Below are 23,735 nucleotides of genomic sequence, written 5' to 3'. Positions count from 1 at the left end.
TGGGTACAGTATTGAACAAAACGTACAAAAATCCTTACTCTAATAGGATTAATATTCTAGTGGGAGATTCACAATAACAAGGTAAATAAGTAAATATATAATATGTTAAATATTGATATAGGTCCTAAGAAGAAAGAAAAAGCAGGAAGGGGAATAGGAAATGTCCAGTGTAACGATGAAGGAGTTGCAATTTTAGGTAGAGTGGCCAGTGAAGGCCTCACTACGTGGTGCTGTTTGAATCAAGACTTGAAGGAAGTGGCGCAGAGAACCAGGTGCCTGGGGGAACAGGATTCTTGGCTAAAGGAACAGCAACTACAGAAATCCTAAGGCAGGTGCATGCCTGGTGTGTTAAAAACCCTGCAGGGGGCAGTGTGTCTAGAGTGGAGTCACAAGGAGGAGAATGGTAGGGGATGAGATGAGAGAGAGAAAGGGGAGTGGCTAGTGATTGTTAACAGTTAGGCATTATGGTACATTGCAGGGAGATTTGAATCCTAGCTAGCTGTGGCATTATCTCTGGGCCTGTTTCTTCATGACTAAAAAGTGGACAGGAGACTAAGATGATCTCTTTGGTTTCTTTTTGCTCTAAAGTAGTCATTAATTTGAAATCTATCATTTCACTTCCATTTCTACTTTTTTAGCTCTTTTGCAAGCACTTAGTTTATCATTTGGGATTTCTCTTTGCTTTTCATGAGCTCATCTCTGTGCTCCCTCCAGCCAGGTGAGCTTTTCCCTTTATGTTCCCCTTGTTCCTCTTTCTTTCTTGACTGAACTTGAAGATTTAGACAGTCCTTTGATAAATGGTAGGAAATTGTTCTCTTATCACCTTGTCCATCTGATTCTGACAATTAGATTCTTATTTAGTCTTGGCTAATAGAATTAAGAAACATATATTTTTTCTCTACTAAGAGATTGAAATTCATATGAACGGCAGCTTGACTTAAAGCTAGGCAGAAAGAGAAGAGGAGGCTTGATTTGACTTTAAATTGAATAAATCTCAATTACCAGTTCAAGATTAAATGGAATATAATGTGCAGGGAATCATGGGATTCTTAACTGGATACTACTTTGGAAAGGACAACCTTTAGGTATGTCTTAGTCTTACACGAATGTTTACTTACAAATAGTGGAGTGGGACCCCTCTAAGATGTTGTTTTGATGGGTTCTGTTAGCAGATGACATGGATAAAAGGAACATGTCATGAAGCTTTACAATCTTTAGTATAAATTCTGTTGGAAGAACAAAGCAGGATCAAAACTGTTGTTGGTGCCTTTGAAATCCAACACAAAAAACTAGAACTTGTAGGCTCTCAAATTGTAGCTTTCGTGCAGTAGTAATGAAACAGTATAATCACTCTAAATAATTCTGCCACCTTTTACAGCTTTCACAGGGTATTATGAATTGTAAAGAAACAAATCCAAATATCTGAATAGTGTCTTGGGATTTGATCAGTCTTGTTTTATGTCATCTGCTAGACTTTCAGTACTGTAGGAGAGTCAGAAAAAGGAGTATAATATTAGGTACCAACATATTAGGTTGAGTTTATGCTGACGTTAAAGATGATAATCACACTTTACAGTAGTAAGTTTATAGTTATTTTTGTTAATAATCATCTTCTTTATCTGTTGTATATTTGGTGAGGCTTTTGTAGTGATTATTCTTTTGAGCCTGGCTGAAATTAAAGATAGAGAAATCCTAATTGGAGCTTTGTGACTAAATATGGTTATTTTAGGAGGAGTGAGGTAGAAAGGATTCATAAAAATTAGACACCTAGCTGCATATATTTATTTATAGCCTCTACCTTGCTAATTTATTTTCTTATAGTGTAAAACTGTTTGAAAATTTAGATTGAACGACTATTTATACACTTAAAATAGGAGCCTATTTAAAAATAATGGAGTAAATTATGAAAAACAAATGAAGTTTATTTGGCATCTTTTGAACATTATTGGATTCTAGACTTGAAAATATGTCTAAGCTAATTTTTGTAGCTATGGTAATTTTACCTGTTCAGTAGCTATGCCAATTCTAAGTACAGTATGCTTTAATTAATATAGCCTTTGGTGTTTCTCTTTAATGGACACTGACTTGATTCATGATATGTAAAATCTAAGCAAGACATACTAAGTGAATTCCAATGAAACAGCCTGAAAAGTGTGCTCTTTGTATTTAATAAAACTAGCCAATTAAGATGGCTCCTCTGACACTAAAAGAGATGACTATATCCTGCTTGCTCTTGGCTCTACCAAAATTACATTGTTGGGTGATTGAATAACTTGGTCATGAAAAAGTTTATTCTCTAAATCAGTGCTGGCAAGCGATGACCTGTGGACCAAATCCTGCCCGCTTTTGTAAATAAAGTTTTATTGGAACACACCCATGCTCATTCATTTGCATATTGTCCATGGCTGCTTTGGTGCCACAATGGTAGTGTTGAGTAGTTGTGGATCAAATGATACATAGGCTTAAAATGTTTACTGTTAATTGGCCCTTTAGGGAAAAGTGTGCTGACTTCTGCTCGCTACCTAAGTCTTTTGTAGTCAGATCATGTTCAAGTTCTGGTGGAGGTTTATGAGGTTAGTATTTTTGGGTTTAATTTCCCATTCTACTTCATTCTAAGAAAGAATACTAAAAAAAAAAGGTGACTTGAGTGTTAGTTTCCAGCTTTCTCATCCATAAGTATGTATAATACCACCTTGCAGGGTTGCTATGAGGAGTCCATGAGAAATATAAGTAAAATGCTTAGCAGAGTGCCTGGCACCCAGAAGGAATTTAAGCAATGGGGAGATATAATCAGGGAAAATCCAAGTGTTTATTTGGGTGATTTAGGATGGCATGTTTTTAGAGATTCTGATTTGTCCACAGAGCTGGCTGCAGAGGCCTAGTTTCCAAGTTTCCAAATATCCAAGTTCTTAATATAACATTGCTGATTAACTTCCCTATGTCCTTTTCTTCCTCCCTCCTTCCCTGCCTTTGTCCCCCTCTCCCTTCTTCTTTTCTCTCTTCTTATCCATCTTATACCTTCCCCTCCTCTGTTTCCTTTTTGATATATGTAAGCATCGGTATTAAATTTAGGACAATTGCTAACTACTCGTAGAGAGAGTATGCAGAGAACCTAACACATAGAAGAGTCTCCATTATTCTTAGTTCCATTCTCTAGGAAGCAGAGGGACTCTAAAATCTTGTAATCTCCCTCTCCACCCCCTTTATTCTTATGTGATAATGTGTATTAGCAGCCATCTAGATGTATGTAAAATCCATTCCTACCACAGCAAATTTTAGGCCAGATCTTCTGTTTTGTCATAAACCATGATGCCAAAGGTTTACTTTTAGACAGGCATGGTTTTCTTCTAGAAGACAGGACAGACAGATGGTAGATTCTCTGTAACATTTTGAAGGAAACCTGAAGATCTAGTGATAATTAAACTGACCCTAGCAGTCTTACATTGGTCCCTTGGTATCTGAGGGGGATTGGTTCCAGAACACTGCCACCCCCACCCCTGCAGATACCAAAATCTGAAGATGCTCAAGTCCATTGTATAAAATGGCATAGTATTTGCATATAACCTATGCACTTCCTCCCGTATACTTTAAATCATCTCTAGATTACTTATAATACCTAATACAATGTAAATGCTATGTAAATAGTTGTTATACTGTATTGTTTAGGGAATAATGACAAGAATAAAAAAATCTACATGTTCAGTACAGATGCAACCATTGTAGGTCTTTCCATCTGTGGTTGGTTGAATCCGCAGATGCAGAACCCATGGATTTGGAGGGCTTACTGTATATTTCAAGTACCCACTTAGTTGTTTTCTTGTTTCATGAAAACATAAAATTGAAAAACTAAGTCATTTTACTTGACACGTATTTTTAGAAGATCAATATGAAACCTGGGACCTAATCCTTGTAAGTTATTATAAAACCAACATTAATATATATAAGAGAGCAAGGAAAAAGAATCTTAGACTATTTTTTGTTTTTATTGGCATTTATTATTATTTTGTGGTAGTTTTTAGTTTTGTAGGTGTCATGAGAAAAATATGGAAAAGGTGAAATTCTAGGATGATAGTTACAGCATGAGCAGACCCTTGGATAATAGTATTGACATTTACCCATATTTCTTATGGCTTTAGGCCCTCTCATTTGAAAATCTTTTTATTCCATAGTAAATTTAATTCTATTTTAATTCAACTAAATTCTTTTGTTTGTGGTTTAAAAAGGAGTTAAAATGGGTCAGAATTTCTCATTGAACGTTCCTGCCTTTTTAAAGCTAATACTTAAATGCATTAAACCTAAGTTTTATATAGTAACTCTTCTATTAAAGGTAAAGTGTCCTTCTTGTTTTCTCATTTATTTCACAGTAGACTGAGATTTTGGTAGAGGCAGATATTAATCCCTAGTCCTTAGTCTCTGTAAGTCATACAAGGACATTAAATGGTTTTCTTGGAACTGCAATTTGAGTCAGTATAAAGTTAGGGCCATACATGTTGAATGTACCTTATTTTGAGTATTTCTAGGAACCAGACAGTGAGGTTTAAAACGTAATTTTGTGTCTGGAAGTAGGTAGATAACATGGAAGATGAGGGATTGTTTAGTTTTTAAAAAATTTTATTTCACAATTAAAGAAGTTATGAAAATAAAAAAAAAAAAAATTTTTTTTGGGAGGTTTAGAGTTTTTCTTGCCAGGATACAGGGAGAGAAGGAGGAGAGTTGGAAGTGTTGGTGAAACATAACTCAAAGGCATATAGTTAGTGTTAGCATTCTGTTTGCTTATATATGAGAAAAACCAGTAACAGATTGATGTAATCTGTCAAAGGAGAAAGAAGAGGGAGGAGAAGGAAAAAAAAGACATATTTGGGAATAATGAATTTTGTTTTCCTTTCTGTGGCTAAGCTGCTGATTAACTGGCAGCTAGTTGGAGAGACCAGTTAGGATATTCTGCCCTTGGGCAGCTGGATGGGTCATCAAACAAAACAGTTTTAGTTAGTTATGAATTCTTTAGAAGACCTTGGGTGTTTAACTGTGACTTGCATATAAGAGATTGTCTCTGTATTATGTCTGCCACTGTCCTCATTAGCATTTGCATGCCAGATCTGCATAGGAATTTCTCACTCGCTTTAATTATGGTCTCGTTTCCGAATTTTTTTTTTTTTCATTTTGTATTCTTTGGTATGTTAGATGTCTTTTCCAAAAGTTAATGCTCCATCTTCCTGGGGTTTTGTTTGCCATTGTAAATCATTATTTTAACATGGTGTGTGTATAATTTGTTAGTTCTTAGATCACAAAGTGTTAGTCTGTTTGATCACCACATATGGGTGATGTGAACCACAGTGTGTAAAGTGGATTTCTCTAGTCAGTTATCTACAAGAAATCAGTAAACCAACCCTAATTACTTACCCTAAGCAGCTTATGCTCTTTTACCTTACTCTTGCTTAGAAAGGTAGGTTATGATTTTGGAATATTTTGCAAATTGTCTTTTCTATAGTCAGATTTACTGTTGCTATGTGCTTTATTTTTGATGAAGAGTGAGAATAATCTTATGGTAAATTCTGTTTTCTTACAGTCAAAGGCCATTGGTTTGTTAGATGTGGATGTGTATGGCCCTTCAATTCCAAAGATGATGAATCTAAAAGGAAATCCAGAATTATCAGAGAGTAAGTAAAGAACAGATAAATAGTGTGATAATAGTCACACTTTTATTTAGTACCTGCTGGATGTCAGGTCTTGTGCCATGTACCAAGTGTACTTTCTACACAGTGTTATGTAGTAATTTAAAAATCAGATACGGAGCCAGACTGTCTGGGTTTGAATTCCAGCTCTGTCACTGACTAGCCGTGTGGCTTTGGGTGAATTGTTTAACCCCTTTGTACCTCAACAAGCACCCCCACCCCCATATGTACAATATGGTTAACAATTGTCCTTACCAGACAGAATTGCTGTGAGTAATCAATCGCTCAATCACAAAATTGCCGTTAAGTGTAGTGCATTTAACACAGGGCGTGGCACTTGGTAAGTGATCAATGTTAGCTCATCACCCTTGTCTCTATGTTAAATGTGTTGGATGTATGGGAGTATTTGAATAGAAAGTATGTAACATATTTGTGTTAGAAGAGATGAAAATTATTTTCTCTAATAAGGTTTTTGTCATATTTGTCTTAAAGTGTTTTTATAAAAACCCCAAACATTAAGTTCTTTCACCTGCCTTCGCTGCCATCAATACGACAGAGTAATGTTTTGAGTAAATCTTCAATGTTTACTATTCTTATAACATTTTCTTATAAAGCTATCAAATATAAAGCTTGAAGAACAAGAAAATGCTATGATCAAAAAATGAAAAATTGGAACAACTGGTAACTTTTCTTGAAAAATGGTTTAAGTGAAATTAGTTTATTAAAATTTATTTCTAATTATAATAAAAGTATAAAATTGAATAATTTCTTTTTGTTTCTTATTGGGCTTTTTATTTTCCATGGATCTATGACAAAATGACTGTATTTACTGAAGGGTATCTATTGGATTATCTATATACATAGTAGAAGTATTTTTTTGTTATTGTTGTTAAAAGTTAGTTAATTAGACATTGTTTGCTATTTAAAGTGTTTTTGTTTGTAGTGTAGTTGTTGGAGTCAATTACAATGTTAAGTTCTGAATAATTGTTTATAGGACAATAAGGATTCTCCCTAACATTTTGAAGGAAACTTGAAGATCTAGTGATGATAAAATTGACCTTAGCAGGGCCGGCCCCGTGGCTTAGCGGTTGAGTGCGCACGCTCCGCTGTTGGCGGCCCGGGTTCGGATCCCGGGTGCGCACCGACGCACCGCTTCTTCGGCCATGCTGGGGCCGCGTCCCACATACAGCAACTGGAGGGATGTGCAGCTGTGACATACAACTATCTACTGGGGCTTTGGGGGAAAAAAAAGGAGGAGGATTGGCTATAGATGTTAGCTCAGAGCCGGTCTTCCTCAGCAAACAGAGGAGGATTAGCATGGATGTTAGCTCAGGGCTGATCTTCCTCACACACACACACACACACACACACACACACACACAAAATTGACCTTAGCAGTCTTATATTGCAGGCATCCACTTAGTTGTTTCTTGTTTCATGAAAATATAAACTTAAAAAGCTAAGTTATTCTAGTTTCTTTGTTCTTTGTCCTTTTAATGGAATGCATACTTAGTTTGCAAATATGTGACATGAGCCAAAATGTCAAACTGTCACAAAGGAGTAATGAATTTACATACTTTAAATGATATACTCATTATGTCTGTCTCTTGATTCAAGTAATGTGAAACCGGTGCATGCAGCACATGAGTGATGGCAAAATGGAGCCCTTGTTGTCACTCCTTTCTTAAGTAATATGTTCAGTCTGTGCCAACATAAACACTTGAAGTGAACTTTAATTTCTTTCTTCTTGTTTTACTGAAGCTGTAATTTTAAATTTGATGTTTGCAAATTGGCTGCCATTAAATAGGCTTTCTGGTAAAGATGAGCTACTGGAAATCTTGGAAAGCCTGAAAAGAATACTTTTTTTGTGTTGACAAGCTGATCTTAAGTCCCCCAAGAAATAAACTGAATGATTAAGGCATTCACTTTAAAAGAATGTGGATTCTTAAAAGCCCAACTTATAAATTATTTTTTGAATCTTAGATAAACCTGCCACCATTATACTAATTGGCATCATTTTGACATTTCTATATTTTATCATGTTAATTTATCCTGTTGTACTCTCTATTACGGAAAACACAGAGCAATGTGAAATTATCTAATTAACAGTAAAGAAAAACTGAAAGATTTGTTTTCAGTAGTTCAGATTTTGAGGAGATAGACCAGGGAGCAGAATCTCAGCTTTATAAATGTTCCTCTGGTCTTGGACTTAGCTAGACAACCTTAGGAGCAGTGGGATTTCAGGATTGTCCCTTTCTCTTCATTATTTAAACAGACATATGGTAACACAGTTTTAGTCAATTTGTTCATTTTAAAACTCTGTTAGAGTTGGCAGATTATACATTTATTCACATTCTCTTATCTCTTTTTTCTTTTTGGGGAGATTGTAGAAAAACCACACTTTTTGCAGTTACATGACATTTTAGCCTTGATTACCAAGAGAAATTTTATATTTAATTCTAGGGAACTGAATGCAGTAGTTGAAGAAAAATTTAAGTTTATAATAGTTTTGGGTTTCTTAGGCTGAGAATCTTTCTATCAGCTTAAAATGGCAATAGTGATTTGTCTATGTTATTATGGAAAATTATGGTAATGGGAAGTCTAGCCAGTTTGTAGAAAGGGTATTATACAAAAACTTCAACAGGTTGACATTGTAATGACTGCAAATGACCAGTTGCTTTGGGAACCTAATGGAATTTAGAAAAAAGTCCGTGTGTAGTTGGCGAAACTATCATCTAAGCATGAATATACCTTTTTTTTTTGAGCAAATACCAGTTATTTTTCTCTTTTTTAACTTTCTAAATAACATAATATGCAAATTTCATATTACAGTATAGCTAAATTATAGTCCTAGAAATTATTGAGTAGAAAGGTTTTCAACTAAAATTGCAAGTGTATATTAAGTGGTAGTTGCACACAGAAATGTGTTGCTGCATTTCACTAATGTAACTTTCTTTTTTGTGACTATGTTGAGGATTTTCACTAAGCTTTCTGAAATGACTCATTGTAGAAATATCTGCTTTCTTTCACAGTTTTGTGATGATAAATCACCTTCAGAATGCTTGTGAATTTAATACTACTTAGCTTTACTAGAGAATGTCTTTTAATGTACTTAGCTAATAAAGTAGGAAAATTTTAAGGCCTGTAGAGAGAGGTTACTAAAATTGAAATGTCAACTAATTTTATTAAGGATGACGTAGTGCTTATTAATGATGAAATCTGAAACTTTTTTGAGTGGGATCCACTTGTCTTTTCTATTGTTATGGGAGAGAAATTTTGCACTTATATTGCCATATTCTGCTATGTCTTAAGGTAGTAAGCATTTTTTAAGTTTCAGAATGAAATGTGTGTAGGCTTATGAGACAGAATTGTAGAAAATCAGCTTGGGCGAATGACCTTTTATATTAGCATTCATCTCTAGTAAGAACTACAAGGAAGCAACTAAGATTTCTTAAAGATAATTTAAGTGCTTAAAGAATGAGAGTGAGCTCTACCTATTCCTGAAGTCACCTCATTGTTTCCTATCAGGCAAGCGAGTTAGGGGTGTTACTGAAGTTGTTAGCGTGGATGATTAAATTCTGATCCAGTGGATGGAGCTCTTAGAGCTTCTCATTTAAAATTTGCTTCTTCTGGTGATTGTCTTGTGGATGCTTGGGTTTCATCTGATGCTAGAATTCCTCTGATTGTCTTTGGGAAATGTTCTGGGATGTATTCCATGATCACAGTATTATAGGACTGACTTTTTCTTTGCTGCTTTCCTGGATTATGTTTATAATCTCTTTTATACCTAGAGTATTAAGACAAGGTGATATTCCTAACATGATCAGGGGTTGAAGGAATCTTAAAAAGTTGTTTTAGTTTGCTCTGGCTTTAGGTGCTTTTATCTCTGAAATATCTCAGAGATGAAATCTATGTTCTTTGAAGAATCCCATCATCCTAGTCTATCAAAACAGAAGTCTATCCGTCTCTCTACTTGGCTCATTGTTTCTTGCCTAGGTCATTGGATAGGCCTGAACTAAATAGCTGTTTAGTGTGGTAGAACCCTTTTGCTTTTTCCTTTGACAATCCTGAGCTGAAAAATAGCCAGCCTCTTTTTGGATTTTACTTGCTCTGCTGCAAACCGTCTTAGCCAGGGGCTGCAGCAGGTGAAATCGTGGAAGAATGCCTTATTTAACCACAGAACAACTAAATGTATTTTAGTAGCTACTGCCTGTTCATTTTGGTTTTCTTTCACAGGATGGCAGCCAATAGTGTTGACCAGATGTATCTGTATATATGTCAAGCAGGCTGTACATCTTTGTGTGTATGATGAGCTCCTGCCACAAGACAAGATGGGTGTTCTCCCATGCCTCTTTCATTTTTTGAATTATACAAGATGGCTATTCTTAAGATTTTTTTCTTTTCTTTCTTCAGATTTTTTTCTTCTTATTTCCTAACCTTTTGATCATTTTCAGTATTTCTCAAAATTATCAGCACATTTTCAGTATCTTCTCTCAGATGAGAAAAATTATAAGAACTTACTATTGTTAGGTAGTGGGAAGATTAGCTTGCAGTTTTATTTGTAATACTCTATTTCTATTTATGTGCCCTGTGAAACTTTTGCTTTTTAAAGTAGACTCCGTTATTGCTGATTCATAGTTACTTTAATAATTCACTGGGTACTTTAGGAACCTTTTAGGGGTACTTTAACAAAACACCGTTTTTTCTTTTGTTTTGTTTTGTTTAGGTTAACAGAAAGTAAAACATTTAAAAAGGAAAGTAGTTTGGTGAAAGCAGGATGTGAAATGAGTTTTAAAGTCAAGCTACCAAGAGAAAAAAAAAAAACAGTGAAATAAGGATCTTTTTCACTCTCCTTCTAGACTTGTGCTCTAGATTTTGTGTATGTGGTATGCAGTCATACAGGGTAGTGGACTGAAATGATATCTTGTTCATCAAGATTGGATAGATTTTGTACAGCCATGTTCATAGCAGCATTATTCACAGTAGCTAAAAAGTGAAAGCTACCCAAGTGTCCATCAGCAGATGAATGAGAAGCAAAATATGGTATATACATACAATGTAATATCATTCTACCTTAAAAAGGAAATTCTAACATATCTTGCAATGTGGAAGAACCATGAGGACATTATGCTAAGTGAAATTAAGCCAGTTACAAAACGACAATTACTGTATGATTCCCCTTATATGAAGTACTTAGGGTAATTAGCCTCATAGAGACAGAAGGTAGAATGGCGGTTACCAAGAGCTGGGGTAGGGGGAATGCAGAGTTATTGTTTAACAGGTATGTAGAGTTTCAGTTTTATTAGATGAAAAGAGTTATGGAGATGGGTGGTGGTGATGGTTGGACAACATTATGAATGTATTTGATACCACTGAACTGTGCACTTAAAAATGATTAAATGGTAAATTTTATGTATATTTTACCACTATGAAAAAAAATTGGAAAAATAGGATTGGCTAGATTTGCTCTGGCAATATTACTTGTACTGGACATAACAAATAGGCTTCTTTCAATAGCATCTATGGTATCGACCCAGCGAATCAATCTGTTCTTTAAAAGAGCAGTTATTACAGAATGGAGAGAACATAGAATAGTGATGTTTCATTGGGAGACTTAGCTATAAGCCTTATCTAATTTCCATTTTGGAAGCTTTACTAGCATACAAATTGTTATGAATATATATAAAGTATATATAAAATATAAAATTACATTTTCACATCATGAAAAGTGATAGAACTTATTATATTTAAAATCTTTAATGTTATCGTTATCAATATTACCATTTGTAACATTACCAATGTTATAAAGCCTTATACGATCTCGCCCCCACCTTCTATCTACATCTACAGCCTCAATTCCAACAAGCTTGCCTTGTTACTCAGTGAACACCAGTTGTCGGGGCCTCTCTTTCGCAAAAATGGTAAGCTCTGTGCTGTCTCAGGATGCTCACACATTTGATTCTCTCTGCCTGAAATGCCTTCCACCTCTACTGTCTTCCACCTCTCTCCTACAACTAGTTTCTACTCATCAGGTCTCACTTTTAATGTTTCTTCTTCCATAATGCCTTCTCTGACTCCTCAGTCTCCTTATTGCAATTGCAAGGATAGAGTTTTTGAGTAATCTGCTTAAATTTTTTTATCTCCCCTACAAGGTAATATAACATCCACAGACCAGAGGCTTTCTTGCTTGGTTTGTTTCTCTAATGCTTGGTATATGATAGATGCACAGTAAGTCTTAGTTGAATAAATGAATAAGTTTCTTGCTAAATTTCTTGTGCATTAGCTGTATACTTTATTTTTTGCTTTGGGTATATGAGTAACTTAATTTGCAAATGTATTACATATTTATTTTTATGAATAATAAAGACAGTTTTAAGATATTATCTTAGCAGTTAATCTTTGTGCTATATCTGAGTGGCTGTTTTATACTGCTTTTTTCCATTTTTTACTTTTTTCCATTTTTAGGAGGAAAAAAAGAACCTATGTGGTTAGTAATTTGACTTTTGAGAATTATGTTATATGGATTGCTCACATTGTTTCAGTATGGTAGGACAGTTTCAGTCTTGCCTCATCTCTTAGCTTTGAAATGTTGAGCATTGCTCTGCTTACTTATAAGGGGTAGAGTCTTGTGAGGTCTGCATTTGAGCCGTGATGGAAAGGATGTTGTTCAGAATCCCAGCTCTGGCACTATGAACAACCTGGAAAAAGAGAAGGAGCTGGTAGCTCAGTGTACATCATCATTCTTTCCTTAGACCATCCACATTGCCAAGCTAAAATAGTACATGAGGGACACTAATACAAAGATCTTGTTTGAGTCTGTTTATTCTGGAGATTGGTATTTATAAGAGGTTAGGAGAAGTGGTGAGTCAGGAAGCAGTGACAATAAGGTTTTGATTTTATTCTGCTATCTCTGAGGTCTTTCCCTTAAGGAAAAGAAAGCAGAAATAGCAGCTTCCAGTTTAATGGGCTTTGGGATCTCCCTTGAAGTATACAAACCACAGACTTTTCTTGAAGTGGTAGAATGTCTTAAACTGGGTTTACCAGAAAGCAGACCCCTATGCATTACTAATTTGTTAGGGAGTGCAAAACCAGACTGAGGAAGGAGAAAAGGAGGGAGAGCTGATAGGAAAATGTGCTGTCAAGCTGGCTGTTGCTAAATGTGACAGCTTGCTTGACTGCATGGGACTGAATAAACTCCATCTCTGGACAGTCTATCTGGGGGAAAAGGGGAAGACTATCCAATGGTGTCCGTCTTCCATTGACCAAAGGCTCACCACAGGAGGTATTAATTCACATGCATTTCTGAGTTCTGTATGAGTGAGTCCTGGCAGAGTCCTGTGGTGTCTGGCAGTGTCCCATACTTTGGGGTCAACATGGAAGTTTTGGGGTGGGAGGTGAGAGGCACACAATGTATAGGCCTGAAGTGAGGTACTGTCCGTTAGTTCCCCTGTGGCGTCTGTCAGAGCCCAGGCAGAGCTGGTTGTCACAGTGGTGGCTGGAATGAGAGACAAGTGAGGCTGGGGTGATGCATGTGGGGCTCTGATACATGGGGATGGAGGCAGGAAGCCGAGTATCAGTCTAGATCTGATAATGTGGCTTCTTTATGATTGGGGTTCATGGGAGACCTGTAACGCTGGTCAGTTTTAAGTACAGTAGTATTGTGGGGATTGGGATTCAAATATAAGGGCTAAGTTTTAACTGATGGTTTTATGAGATAGAGATAGATATAAGAAAATAAGCCACTTTCTTATTTCAAACAAATGATGCACAATCTGATACTGCATGTTCTGCAGTTGACCCAGAAGCCTCCCAATAAACAAGAATGTTCTTACTGTCAGATTTGGGCAAGAATAGTAACTAAAAATTGTGATACCGGTCTTAGTAATCAGGAGGACCTGAGTTCAGATGGCTTTGTTTGGATATATTAGTAGGCACTATAGTCATTGGAGGAACATTTGGGGCTTTTTTCTTATAAATGTTTAAACTAGATTCTGTGGCTGACAAAGGACACACACACACACACATGCACACACATATACACACATGTACATACATACATATATACACATATATATCTAAATAAAGCACCTTTATTAAAAGATTTAAAATTTTGTTACTTGCAACTTAACTAGCACTGCCTTAAAATAAAAATTGTTGCTCTTAAAATAAACTATGCTTATTTTAAACCTAGTTTTAAAATTTGCAATTGTAGCAAAAGTGAAATGCTGAAGGAGATATTATTTCTGTTTGTTTAGCAAACACTTATTGGGAATCTTCCATGTAGTTAGTAGACATGAGAAATACTTGATTCTTTGGCCATCAGATCAAATAAGATTTGATACTGGCTCTCAGGAGCTTATAGTAAGACACACTAGCCAGTGGTCATAAACATCATAAGCATAAGTAAATGCTGTAATAGAAGTATCAGCATGGTTCCTTGTGAACCCAGAGATGTGACTCTAAATCAAACTGGGAGCTTAGAGAAGGCTTCTTGGAGGATTTTTGAGCTAAGTTTTGAAAAACGGATGAGGGATTTTTGTAAGAGGAGATCGGAGATTGAAATTGAGGAGGATAGTCCAGGCAGAGGAAATATCATGTGTTAAAAGCCTGCAGAATGCAAGTTGTTTGGCATGGCAGAAGTGAAGAGTCTCTGTGGGTGAGTTGCAAGAGTAAGACTAGGGCAGGAAGGTAGGTGAGGGTCCTTTCATAAGTGCTATCTTGTGCTTGTTTGAGGAGCTGAAGTGTAACTCTGAGGCTATATGAAGCTATCAGAGATTTTAGGGAGTGGAGTGACACTATCAGTTTTGCATTCTAGGAGGATCACTTTGGCAGCATTGTGGAGGAAAGGTAATAGGACCAGATGGGGGTTAGGGCCAGTTACAATGCTATTACAGTGATCCAGGTGAGATGTGATAAGGCCTGATTTAAGTCTGTGGCAGTAGAAATGGAGAGGAAGGGACCTAATTGAGAGATATTAAAGAGATTGAATGAATAGGGTTTGATAATTCACTGAATATGAATGAGAAATAGGTCTCTAGGATGGCTTCTGGAGTTCTGAGTTGAGTGACTACGGATAGTTGTGTCATTCATCAGGATGGAGCAGGTAGGAAAAAAAAATAAATCTAAGGAAATGATGAGTTAAGGTTTATTTGAATTTGATGTCCAAAGAGAGTTAGTCGGTTGGTGATTGGCATGTGTTGAGAGTTCAGGAGAGAGGTTTGGGCTAAAGATCAGATCTGGGAGTTAGCTGTGTGTGTGTGTGTGTGTGTGTGTATGCGCGCACGTGCACATATGTATATATATATAGGGGATAGTTGAAGTTGTTAGTTTAGATCAGTGATTCTCAACCAGGAGTGATGGTTGAGAATGTCTCCCCTAGGAGACATTGATTGTCACAACTAGGGGATCTGGTGGGTAGACACCAAGGATGCTGCTAAACATCCTGTAATGCACAAGACATCCCCCCACAACAAGTTGTTGTCTGGTCCACAATGTCAATTCTACTGGGGTTGAGAAATCCTGATTTAGGTAAGGTAACCCAAAAGAGTTTTAGTGGGAGTCAAGTATAGGACTGAGGATAGAATTTGGAGAAATAACCTAAGATGATCAGAGAAAAACTGAGAAGTGGAAAGAAGACAAGGAAATAACTACACCCTCAATGCCAAGAGGGAATTTTAGGAGGATGTGGTCAACATTTTCAGAGTGGCTAAATAAGATAAGAACTGAAAATTATACTTTAGATTTGCCAAGTTTTCAATTTATGAAACTACTATTTTGAAGACATCTGTGTACAACTGTGTTGTGCTTCTTGAAGAAACATATTTTATCAAGTATATTATATCTGGCCTTTGGGAAATCAGTCATTTGGGAATCATTTGTTGAGAATGGCTCTAACGATACTGTGCTATGCTCCAGGGAAAAAAGATGAGTAGGATGTAAATTCTGTTCTTGAGGAGCTCACAGTCCAGTGGGAGAGATGGAAAACGTCAGCACACTAAGTACTATAGGAAGGTATGAACAGAGGACCATGGAAACAGAGAGGAAGTTCTCATCTTTCTGTGATGTAGTTCAGCCAATCCTGGACCCTGATAAGTCTTTCAACCATAGGGCACAAAAAAGAGCAAGAGACTTGGGCATGTTAAAAAAAATTTAATGCAAAGGTTTTTTTTTTTATTTTGATGTTAAAAAATGGACCTTAAAACTATGGGTGATACATTCTATCTGTCATGAGCAAAATATGTATGTGGGATGTTTTGTTTATTTATAAATCACAGTATAATTTACCACTTTCTCCTACCTCCACCCCAAAATAGCCCTTAACCTTTAGAATGTGCCTGAGACTTGTGTCATCTTTGTAACCTTCCTCCTTTCTCTCTACCCGCTTTGGTTTCTTTGTAATCCCAGGCAGAGACTGGAAATGGTAGTTGTAACTGAGGGCTGTGGAGAGTTGGGGGTTAAGTATTGGGGAGCTGTCAAACTCTTGGTGGCCAAATAGAGGTTTTCCAAAATTCTAATTTTACATGAAAGCTTTAATTTTGTCATTGACAATGAATATTGTCAATTTGTGTTATTTTTATTGACAGGCTGATTTCATTTTGTATGCCAGATACCCAAATCTGAACAGCCATTGTTTGTCTGTCAGTTTGTCTTTCAAGTAAAAATGGTGTTCCACGAAAAATACATCTAGGTTAGCTTACAGCTCAAGTGATTGCACGAGTGCTGTCCCTTGAGGCGGCCACTGTGATTCAATGGGCGGCAGAGGTGCTCTTTGTGGACTTCCCATTTTGTCACATGGAATGTTAAAAAGATGTGTACTCCAGGTCAAGATTTAATAAATGAAATAATTTGTACATCATCCAGGACATTCTTCAGTGAAACTGGCATTTATTTTTACTGTCATGCATGGTGGGGAAGAATATGATGACTACTAGCATAGCTTGGTGCCACTGCCTTGATTTGTGCTCTGGTGCCTGCACTTTTAGTTACCATTGCTTTTGGACCATCAGTGTAAAAGTTAACCTAGTGAAAAGCCAAATAATATCTTAGTATTTTTATGAAAATGGTTTTACCCTTTTGGATCATTGGAAAGGTCCTCAGGGATCTCCAGAGGACCAGAGACTGTGCTTGGAAAACTGCTGGTTTAGTGGAAGGTTTTTCAACCAGCAGTCAGAAGTCTTGGTTTCTAGTTTAGTAATGGTTGTTATGGATTTCAGGAAATTGTTGACCTCGTTTTTTTCTTCCTTTTTTAAAGTGATGTGGAAGTGAGTGCTTTACAGATGAAGTAGTTTGTGTCTAAAGTCTGGAAATATTATTTTAGATGTGGCACATTGTAAACAAGTCCTGTAGAGATTTGAACCAGGTCTTTTCTCCATTTATTTTGTTTACTGGCATTAAGGTGCTTGGAGTTGATAACCTATTTTTGAAAAACTTCTAAATAATTTTTCAAAAATATAATACTTGAATATGATTATCCTCAACACAGACATTGCAGTCATCTTGGAATATGGATTATAAGATACAAAAGTTTCCTTCCAACTGCTTGTAATACGATTAATAAACACTCAGAAATAGCAGTATAATATATTTTATACTATCACATAATTACTTTAAATGATGCATAATATAGGAGACCAGAGCAGGCAAGATTGAGGGCTGGGGAGGTGGAGAATGGCTCCGTGAAGATGATAGAATTAAATTGGACGTTAATGGAAATGGGTAAATGATGTGTGCCAAGGTGCAAAGAGAACACGCCATACTTCTCAGTTAAGCTTTTCCCTTCCCAAACAAATAGTCGTTCCCAGCTTCCTTCTTACATTCCTTCTTCCCTTTCTGTGGTTCGGGACATAGTGTTTCTTGTACTTCTTTTCGTTGGACCACTCTGAGGCCTGTGATTTGTGCTACTGTTAAGACAGCGTGGTGTGGGGGGAAGATCTTGGGCTTTGGGATCAGACTGTCCCAAACCCCAGTTCTGATGGCACCATTTACTCCTGTGTACTCGTAGGCAAGTTCCACAGCTTTGAAGGCAGTATGAAAAATAAGCTAAATAATAAACTTAAAGGTTCTCAATAAGTGTTAACTGCCTTTCCCCATTATTACAAGTAGTCAATAGTAACAGAGAATGAATTAAGATGATAGCATGCTGTGATGAAATTTCTCTCTTAGACTGGGAGAGCAAAAGACTTATTAAAAGGAAGGCAATAAAGTACAGTGGTTACCATAGGTTTTATAGTCTGAGAGACTTGTAGTCAAATCCTGACTGTAACCTATATTGCTACCTTTGTTTACTTTGGGCAAATTGACTTAAACTCTCCCAAGCCTTAGTTTATCTATATAATAAATGAGAATTGCGTTAGGAAGATAGTTAGCAAGGTCCCGGCAGGTATTTGTTTCTTCTTTAATTGAATATGACTTTGTTCAGCCCCAATTGTCTTGAATATCTTGACACACTGCCCAGTTTAAGAGGTCCATCCATATAAAAAACCTAAAATATTTACTGTCTGGTCCTTTACAGAAAGTTTTACCAATTCCTGTTGTATGCAGTTAAGTTGCTTGGAATCAGTTTGATTCTTTTGAGGCTTATTTTTAAACTTTGGGAAGGTCCAGAGCAGCCTTTAGTCCAGGGCTAATTTACCCCAGTACTATGGTGATACGTTTCTGAGGACTCTGCCAGGTATTGTGAGATCTTTCCTCGCTGGCTGGTGGGAACATAAAAACTGTTCCCAGGCGTGTGCCATCTTCGAGAATTGTGCAGCTTACAAGTCTCCGTTGATTCTCTCCCCAGTCCCGGGGCATTTCCTCTCACTCCTGTGCAGATGAGTACCCAGCCCAAGACTCCACATTCCCCTCTGCAGTGCTCTGCGGTTCTCTCTCTCTGTTGCTCCTTGCTCTCTAAGATTCTGTCACATAAGTTCTCACTGTCTTGGCTTCCCCTGACTCTGATTCTGTTTTCTCCACTCTGCGAGGTTCCTGGGCTTTGTTTGGGTTCCCCCTCCCTGTGCTGCAGCCTGGAAACTGCCTCTAGGGCAGTAGATGGGCAGTCATAGGGCTCATCTCCTTGTTTCTTTTTCAGGGATCACGGTCCTCCTGCCTGTTGTACCATGTCTGAAGATGTAGTTTTATATGTTTTGTCCAGTTTTCTAGATTATTTAAAAGTGTGTGTGTGTTGGGAGGTGGCGGTTAGGGGGTAAATCCTGTTCCTGTTAACTCTTTTATGGCCACAAGCAAAGTTATGTTCATAGCTTTCACTTAAACTTTTTTTCCTATATACTCTCTAGGGCACTGAGAAGTCAGGTGAGTCCACCACCCTTACAGTCACCTTTGTTTTCATAGCAATTTAGTGCCCTAGACACTTGTATTAGTCTGAGTTCTTCAGGGAAACAGAATCAATAGGAGATATAGATAGATAGATTATGTGGAATTGGTTTACCTGGTTAAGGAGGCTGAGAAATCCCAAGATCTGTAGTCAGAACGGTGGAGACCCAGGAGAGCTGATGGTATAGTTCTGGTCCAAGTCCAAAGGCCTGAGAACCAGGAGAACCGATGGTATAAATTCTGGTCTGAGTCTGAAGGCAGGAGAAGCCTGATGTCCCAGCTTGAAGACTGACAGAGAGAGCAAATTCTCTCTCATTCTGCCTTTTTGTTCTATTCAGGCCCAAAGCAATGGATTGGATGAGGCCCAGTGACATTGGTAGGACAATCTGTTCTACTTAGTCTGTTGATTCAAATGTTAATCTCATCAAGAAACATCCTCATGGGCATACCCAGAATAGTATTAAAGCAGATATCTGGGTACCTTACGGCACACTCAAATTGACCTAAAGTTAACCATCACACCACTAGATCTTCCAGACTTGCCCTTTGTCTAATTTGTGTAATCATGAATCTTGATATGGCTAAATGCATTACCTGTGGTCCTGTTTCCTCCCATTGTGGAGATTATCCCTGAGTTTCTAGAGTAATCTCAGTCTCATTTTGAGGATCTGCTTCCTGGGGTCACTTTCCGACAAAAACACCTAGCTCGTTCAGAATTATGTGAGAGGCACCATTTACAAAGACGTGAAGAAGTGTAGGGAAACCACAAGTGCAGGGAAACTACTGTTGAGTAACAGTGGAGCAGTTACTACCTCTAGGCCCTGAGAGGTGAGAGGAGTGAGCAGAAACCTGGGAGGAGACGGTCCCGTGGAGGTGTCTGCCTCGGGAGTAGCCATGGAGGGATCCAGCCAACCCAAGACCACAGAGAGAAAGCCAGGAAATTAAATACCCCAACCCTCTCTCCTTCCTTTTTCTCACCTTCTGCTTTTGATGCAGTGCATACAGGATCCTGGGTCAGAGGACAGGGTGAAGTAGAGGGGCGAATGACAGATAATCAGCAAAGACAGGGAGCTGGGTTGTGGTAGCTTCCTGGCCCGTTGCCTTCAGAAACAGAGGTGTTTCCAGACACAAACCTAGGATTTGAAATGAGGGAAAATCCAGCTTATAGACTGTTATCTTCTTGCCTTTCTGTATGTATACAGTCATTCCTAAGCAGTCTTCTTTGTATGCACTGAAATATTGATGAAAGCACGGAAGGAGAAATAATGTTAGATTATCTAGATTTGATAAAATTCCTCAGCAGGTCTCTGTTATGTTATAGATAAGGAGGGTAATATAAAAAATTAATAAAGTTTGCCCAAGGTAATAGGCCACAGTCTAGATACTCCATAACCCACAATGTATTTGTGCATAAGAAAATTATCCAAAGGAAAAGAGAAGAAAATATTGGCATATATCAAAGTGGTTTATTCAACTCTGAAGCATAATACTGGCAATTATTTATATGTACGATGTACTTATATGTAAGCTGCATATTACTTTTAACTTATTAATACACGGGTGGGTAATTTTAGGTTTGATTCAGTCTTTCTGTAAGTCATTAAGAAGAACCTTGGTGGGAGTGAGGCATTCCTTGTTATAGCAGAGACTGAGAACATTTAACGGATATCTGGTAATTATCAGTGAATTTGGAACATTGGGGAAAGTGGCTGCTGCTCTGCATCTGTGGCTGTGTATGAAACTCTCAGTTTGTGGAATTAGCAAGTTATGGAATCCACAAATGTGTGATAAGCGATGATCTGACTTCTGCCTAAACAACTCCAGTGAGGGAGATTTTGCTGTTTCATGACAGCTCTATTTATTGTTATTATTTTGAATAAAGTTCTGCCTCCTTGTTACTTTCACATGCATTTTACTAGTTCTGCCCTCATGGGAACCACCTAATGTAATTCTTTTTCCTTCAATAACCTGTGAAATATTTGTACATCATAATCACAGCCTTAAGTTTTTTTCTCAGCTAAATAACTTCCAGCCTTCAGCTTTTTCTCAGATAATGCAGTTTTGAGTATGTGTACCATTCTGCTTGTCTTCCTGGCCATGGGTCACTTTGTCAGTATCCTACTTAAGTGAGGTTGTCCAGATTTGAACATTATTTTTAGGCATATTCTGAAGCGATGTAGTGAATGCACTTTTAGTCACCCGATACAAAATGGTGAGCAACACAGTGAAAGAGGAAAATCGATAGGATCAGTTCTTTTTACTTCTTTCTGCTTACGCTTCCCTAACTCCCATGGTCATGGAAGTTGGTTAGGAAACAACATCTGGGTTCAGCAGATTCCCTTAATCTCTTATTTCCCTATTGCTTGTCTGTGATTTTTCCCCCTAAAATCTAAGTTCCTCAGTTGCAAGGAATTGACAAATGTCAATCACTGTGAGATCCTTGAATTTACACATTGCAACTTCATTTAGACATTCTCATTTTCAAAAACCCTTACAGTTTTGGCAGTTTGACTGTTGTGACATTTATGTTCCCTTTTTGCTATCTAGATTATTGCTACCCATTGAAAATGTGGACTGTTTCTTGGCCTTTCTAAGATATCTGGTCACCCTTTGAAAAGATTACCTTTAACCTTTGACGGTTAATAAGGCTGTATAAGTAGCCAGCCATGAAAGTCAAGTAATAAATAATGGTGGACATGTAAGGTTCTGTTTTATAGCCATGATTTATATCAGACCTAATTGTTGGCTATCATTTTGTAAAAGCAATAGTAATAAACTACAAACTAGTTTCTCTGTTGCGTCTTCACTGTTAATAAAATGAGTGTAGCATTGTGGCATTGAGCCAGATGAGAAAGATAAGAAAAGAAAGCAGAATCCAAGAGATTAGTTGAATCTGAGTCTGGTGTACAGAATATCACCAATTCAAAGCAGGCAGTTAAATGTTGTGTTAGGAGATTGCTTAAAAAACTGAAGGAATGTATGATATATTGGGATGCAAGAAAAGTCATGGGCTTTAAAAGTCCTAATGCTATAAGAAGAAATTTAACGTGTTAGCCAGGTAGAACTCTCCTGGAATAAGCCCTTAGGTCCTGTGACCCTGCCTTGACTCTGTCTGATAATCTGTATCCCTAACCATGTCTTGCTAGACATGCTACCTTTAGTTATGAAACAAATCAAATTAATATTAACGTTTTTTATTAAGTTTAAGAAAAAGTTTTATAATCATTGCGATAATATATATGTGTATATTTGTTTTTAAAGGTGTTTGAAACATTTAAGGGAGTCAAACATTAGAGAATCTAGCATAGCTTTGTGATTTTAATTTGAAATGCTTAATTGATATTAAACATATATTATGTGTTAGCTAGATACATAACTATGTATTATGTTTGGTTTTGAGTGAAAGAAAATCCAACACACTGGTAGCTTAAACAAGATACTTTATTTCTCTTTCACATAGGAATTTGGCAGCAGTCTGTTCAGGACTGATATGACAGTTCTATCCCACAAAGTCCTCAGGAACCACCGTTTTTCCCAGTTTGCTCTTACACCATACCTAGGAGGATTTTAATTTGAAAGATATAAAATAATTTGGTTAAGTTTCTAACAGTGTTAGAGCATTTAAGATAATTGGACTTATTCCATTTATTAGTTTGTTTTATTAAATTTGCAAGAGTTGCTTAGATATTTATAATGATTTTGGTAGTTTCTGAGACTACTCTGTCACGCATAAATGGAAGGTCTGAGAGAATCAGATTTATTTGATTTATAAATGTAGTTGAAAATGGTTTAGGCAACTTAATTTAACTAGCTTTATAATTGTTTAGAGAAATTTAATCTGTAATTAGTTAATTGAGCATGAATAAAAGGAAGTAATTGTTTTTATTTTTATACTAAACTTATAAATTATATACAAAATAAGATTTGTAAGATGAACTTTAAGGCTTATAAAAAAGTTTGAAAACATACAACTTTCATTAATTAAATACAAGTAACTGCAGAGTAATCATTTTTGCATAATAAAGTTCCCCCATAAGTTGACATTCCAGAAAGTAGGCATAGGAGGAGATGAGATACTATGCACATGGAGTTGAGACTGCTGGAGTTACTTTTTTTAACTGTTAAGTGTACATTTTATGTTGTCAAGGAGGAGCAAATAATCTCTGTAATTTTGCATAATATCTTTCAATAGACTTGGACAAATTTAGCTCTTTGCTATTAGGAGATTCGAATTAAAGATTCACTTTTTCAGTAGTGATAGTGTCAAAAGTTAGCCACGTATACAGACAAAGTCTTTAAGACGTGAACTAGTTGACATTGGTGTAAGTTCAAGTAATTGCAAATGTGTGTAAAGATAAAACCTAACTAAATTTTTTATGGGAATGGCTTTCATTGCAAAATGCAGTTTTCATACTTAATGTCCATTGGCTACTTCTTTGAAGGCTAGATATTATAAAAATTATAATTTAAAACTGTTTTGAAATTTGATACTATTCTAGATTTTTGGATATTTGTTTAAAAAGCTAAATTATGTCTCAAATTTTAACTTAGCTTTTTTAGCGTGAGTGACATTTTTGAGGGAGAGGCTATCAGATATTGAGTAATACACATTTAAAGTTTTCTTTTTCTTTAGATAAATATGGCATTTTTTTCCTCTTCAGTGATAATATTTTCAGTATCTGTGCCATGATTTTAGAGACACCAGTGTGTGAAAACCAAACTTTGTAAAACTATCAAGTTTGTGGAGGTGCT

At 36.7% G+C, this 23,735-nt stretch overlaps 1 protein-coding gene across 6 annotated transcripts in view; it reads left to right on the top strand.

Moving 5' to 3' along the window:
- The window catches only part of NUBPL (NUBP iron-sulfur cluster assembly factor, mitochondrial), a 207,912-nt gene that overhangs the window by 31,043 nt on the left and 153,134 nt on the right, over positions 1–23,735 (top strand). For 4 of the 6 annotated variants that reach the window (XM_087422832.1, XM_087422782.1, XM_087422780.1 and 1 more), the window contains exon 4: positions 5,567–5,657. In XM_087422832.1, coding sequence (XP_087278958.1) covers positions 5,567–5,657 — 91 coding nt within the window. Of the gene's footprint in view, positions 1–5,566; positions 5,658–11,522; positions 11,594–23,735 lie in introns of all 6 variants that reach the window. The other 2 variants (XM_087422788.1, XM_087422824.1) reach the window with 1 other exon arrangement.

The sequence above is a fragment of the Ceratotherium simum genome, chromosome 3 (genome assembly GCF_057802395.1).
Source record: "Ceratotherium simum simum isolate JZ-2026a chromosome 3, ASM5780239v1, whole genome shotgun sequence".
NCBI classification, from domain to species: Eukaryota; Metazoa; Chordata; class Mammalia; order Perissodactyla; family Rhinocerotidae; genus Ceratotherium; species Ceratotherium simum.
The sequence above is the reverse complement of the archived record's forward strand: the minus strand, read 5'-3'. Positions and strand labels throughout refer to the sequence as shown.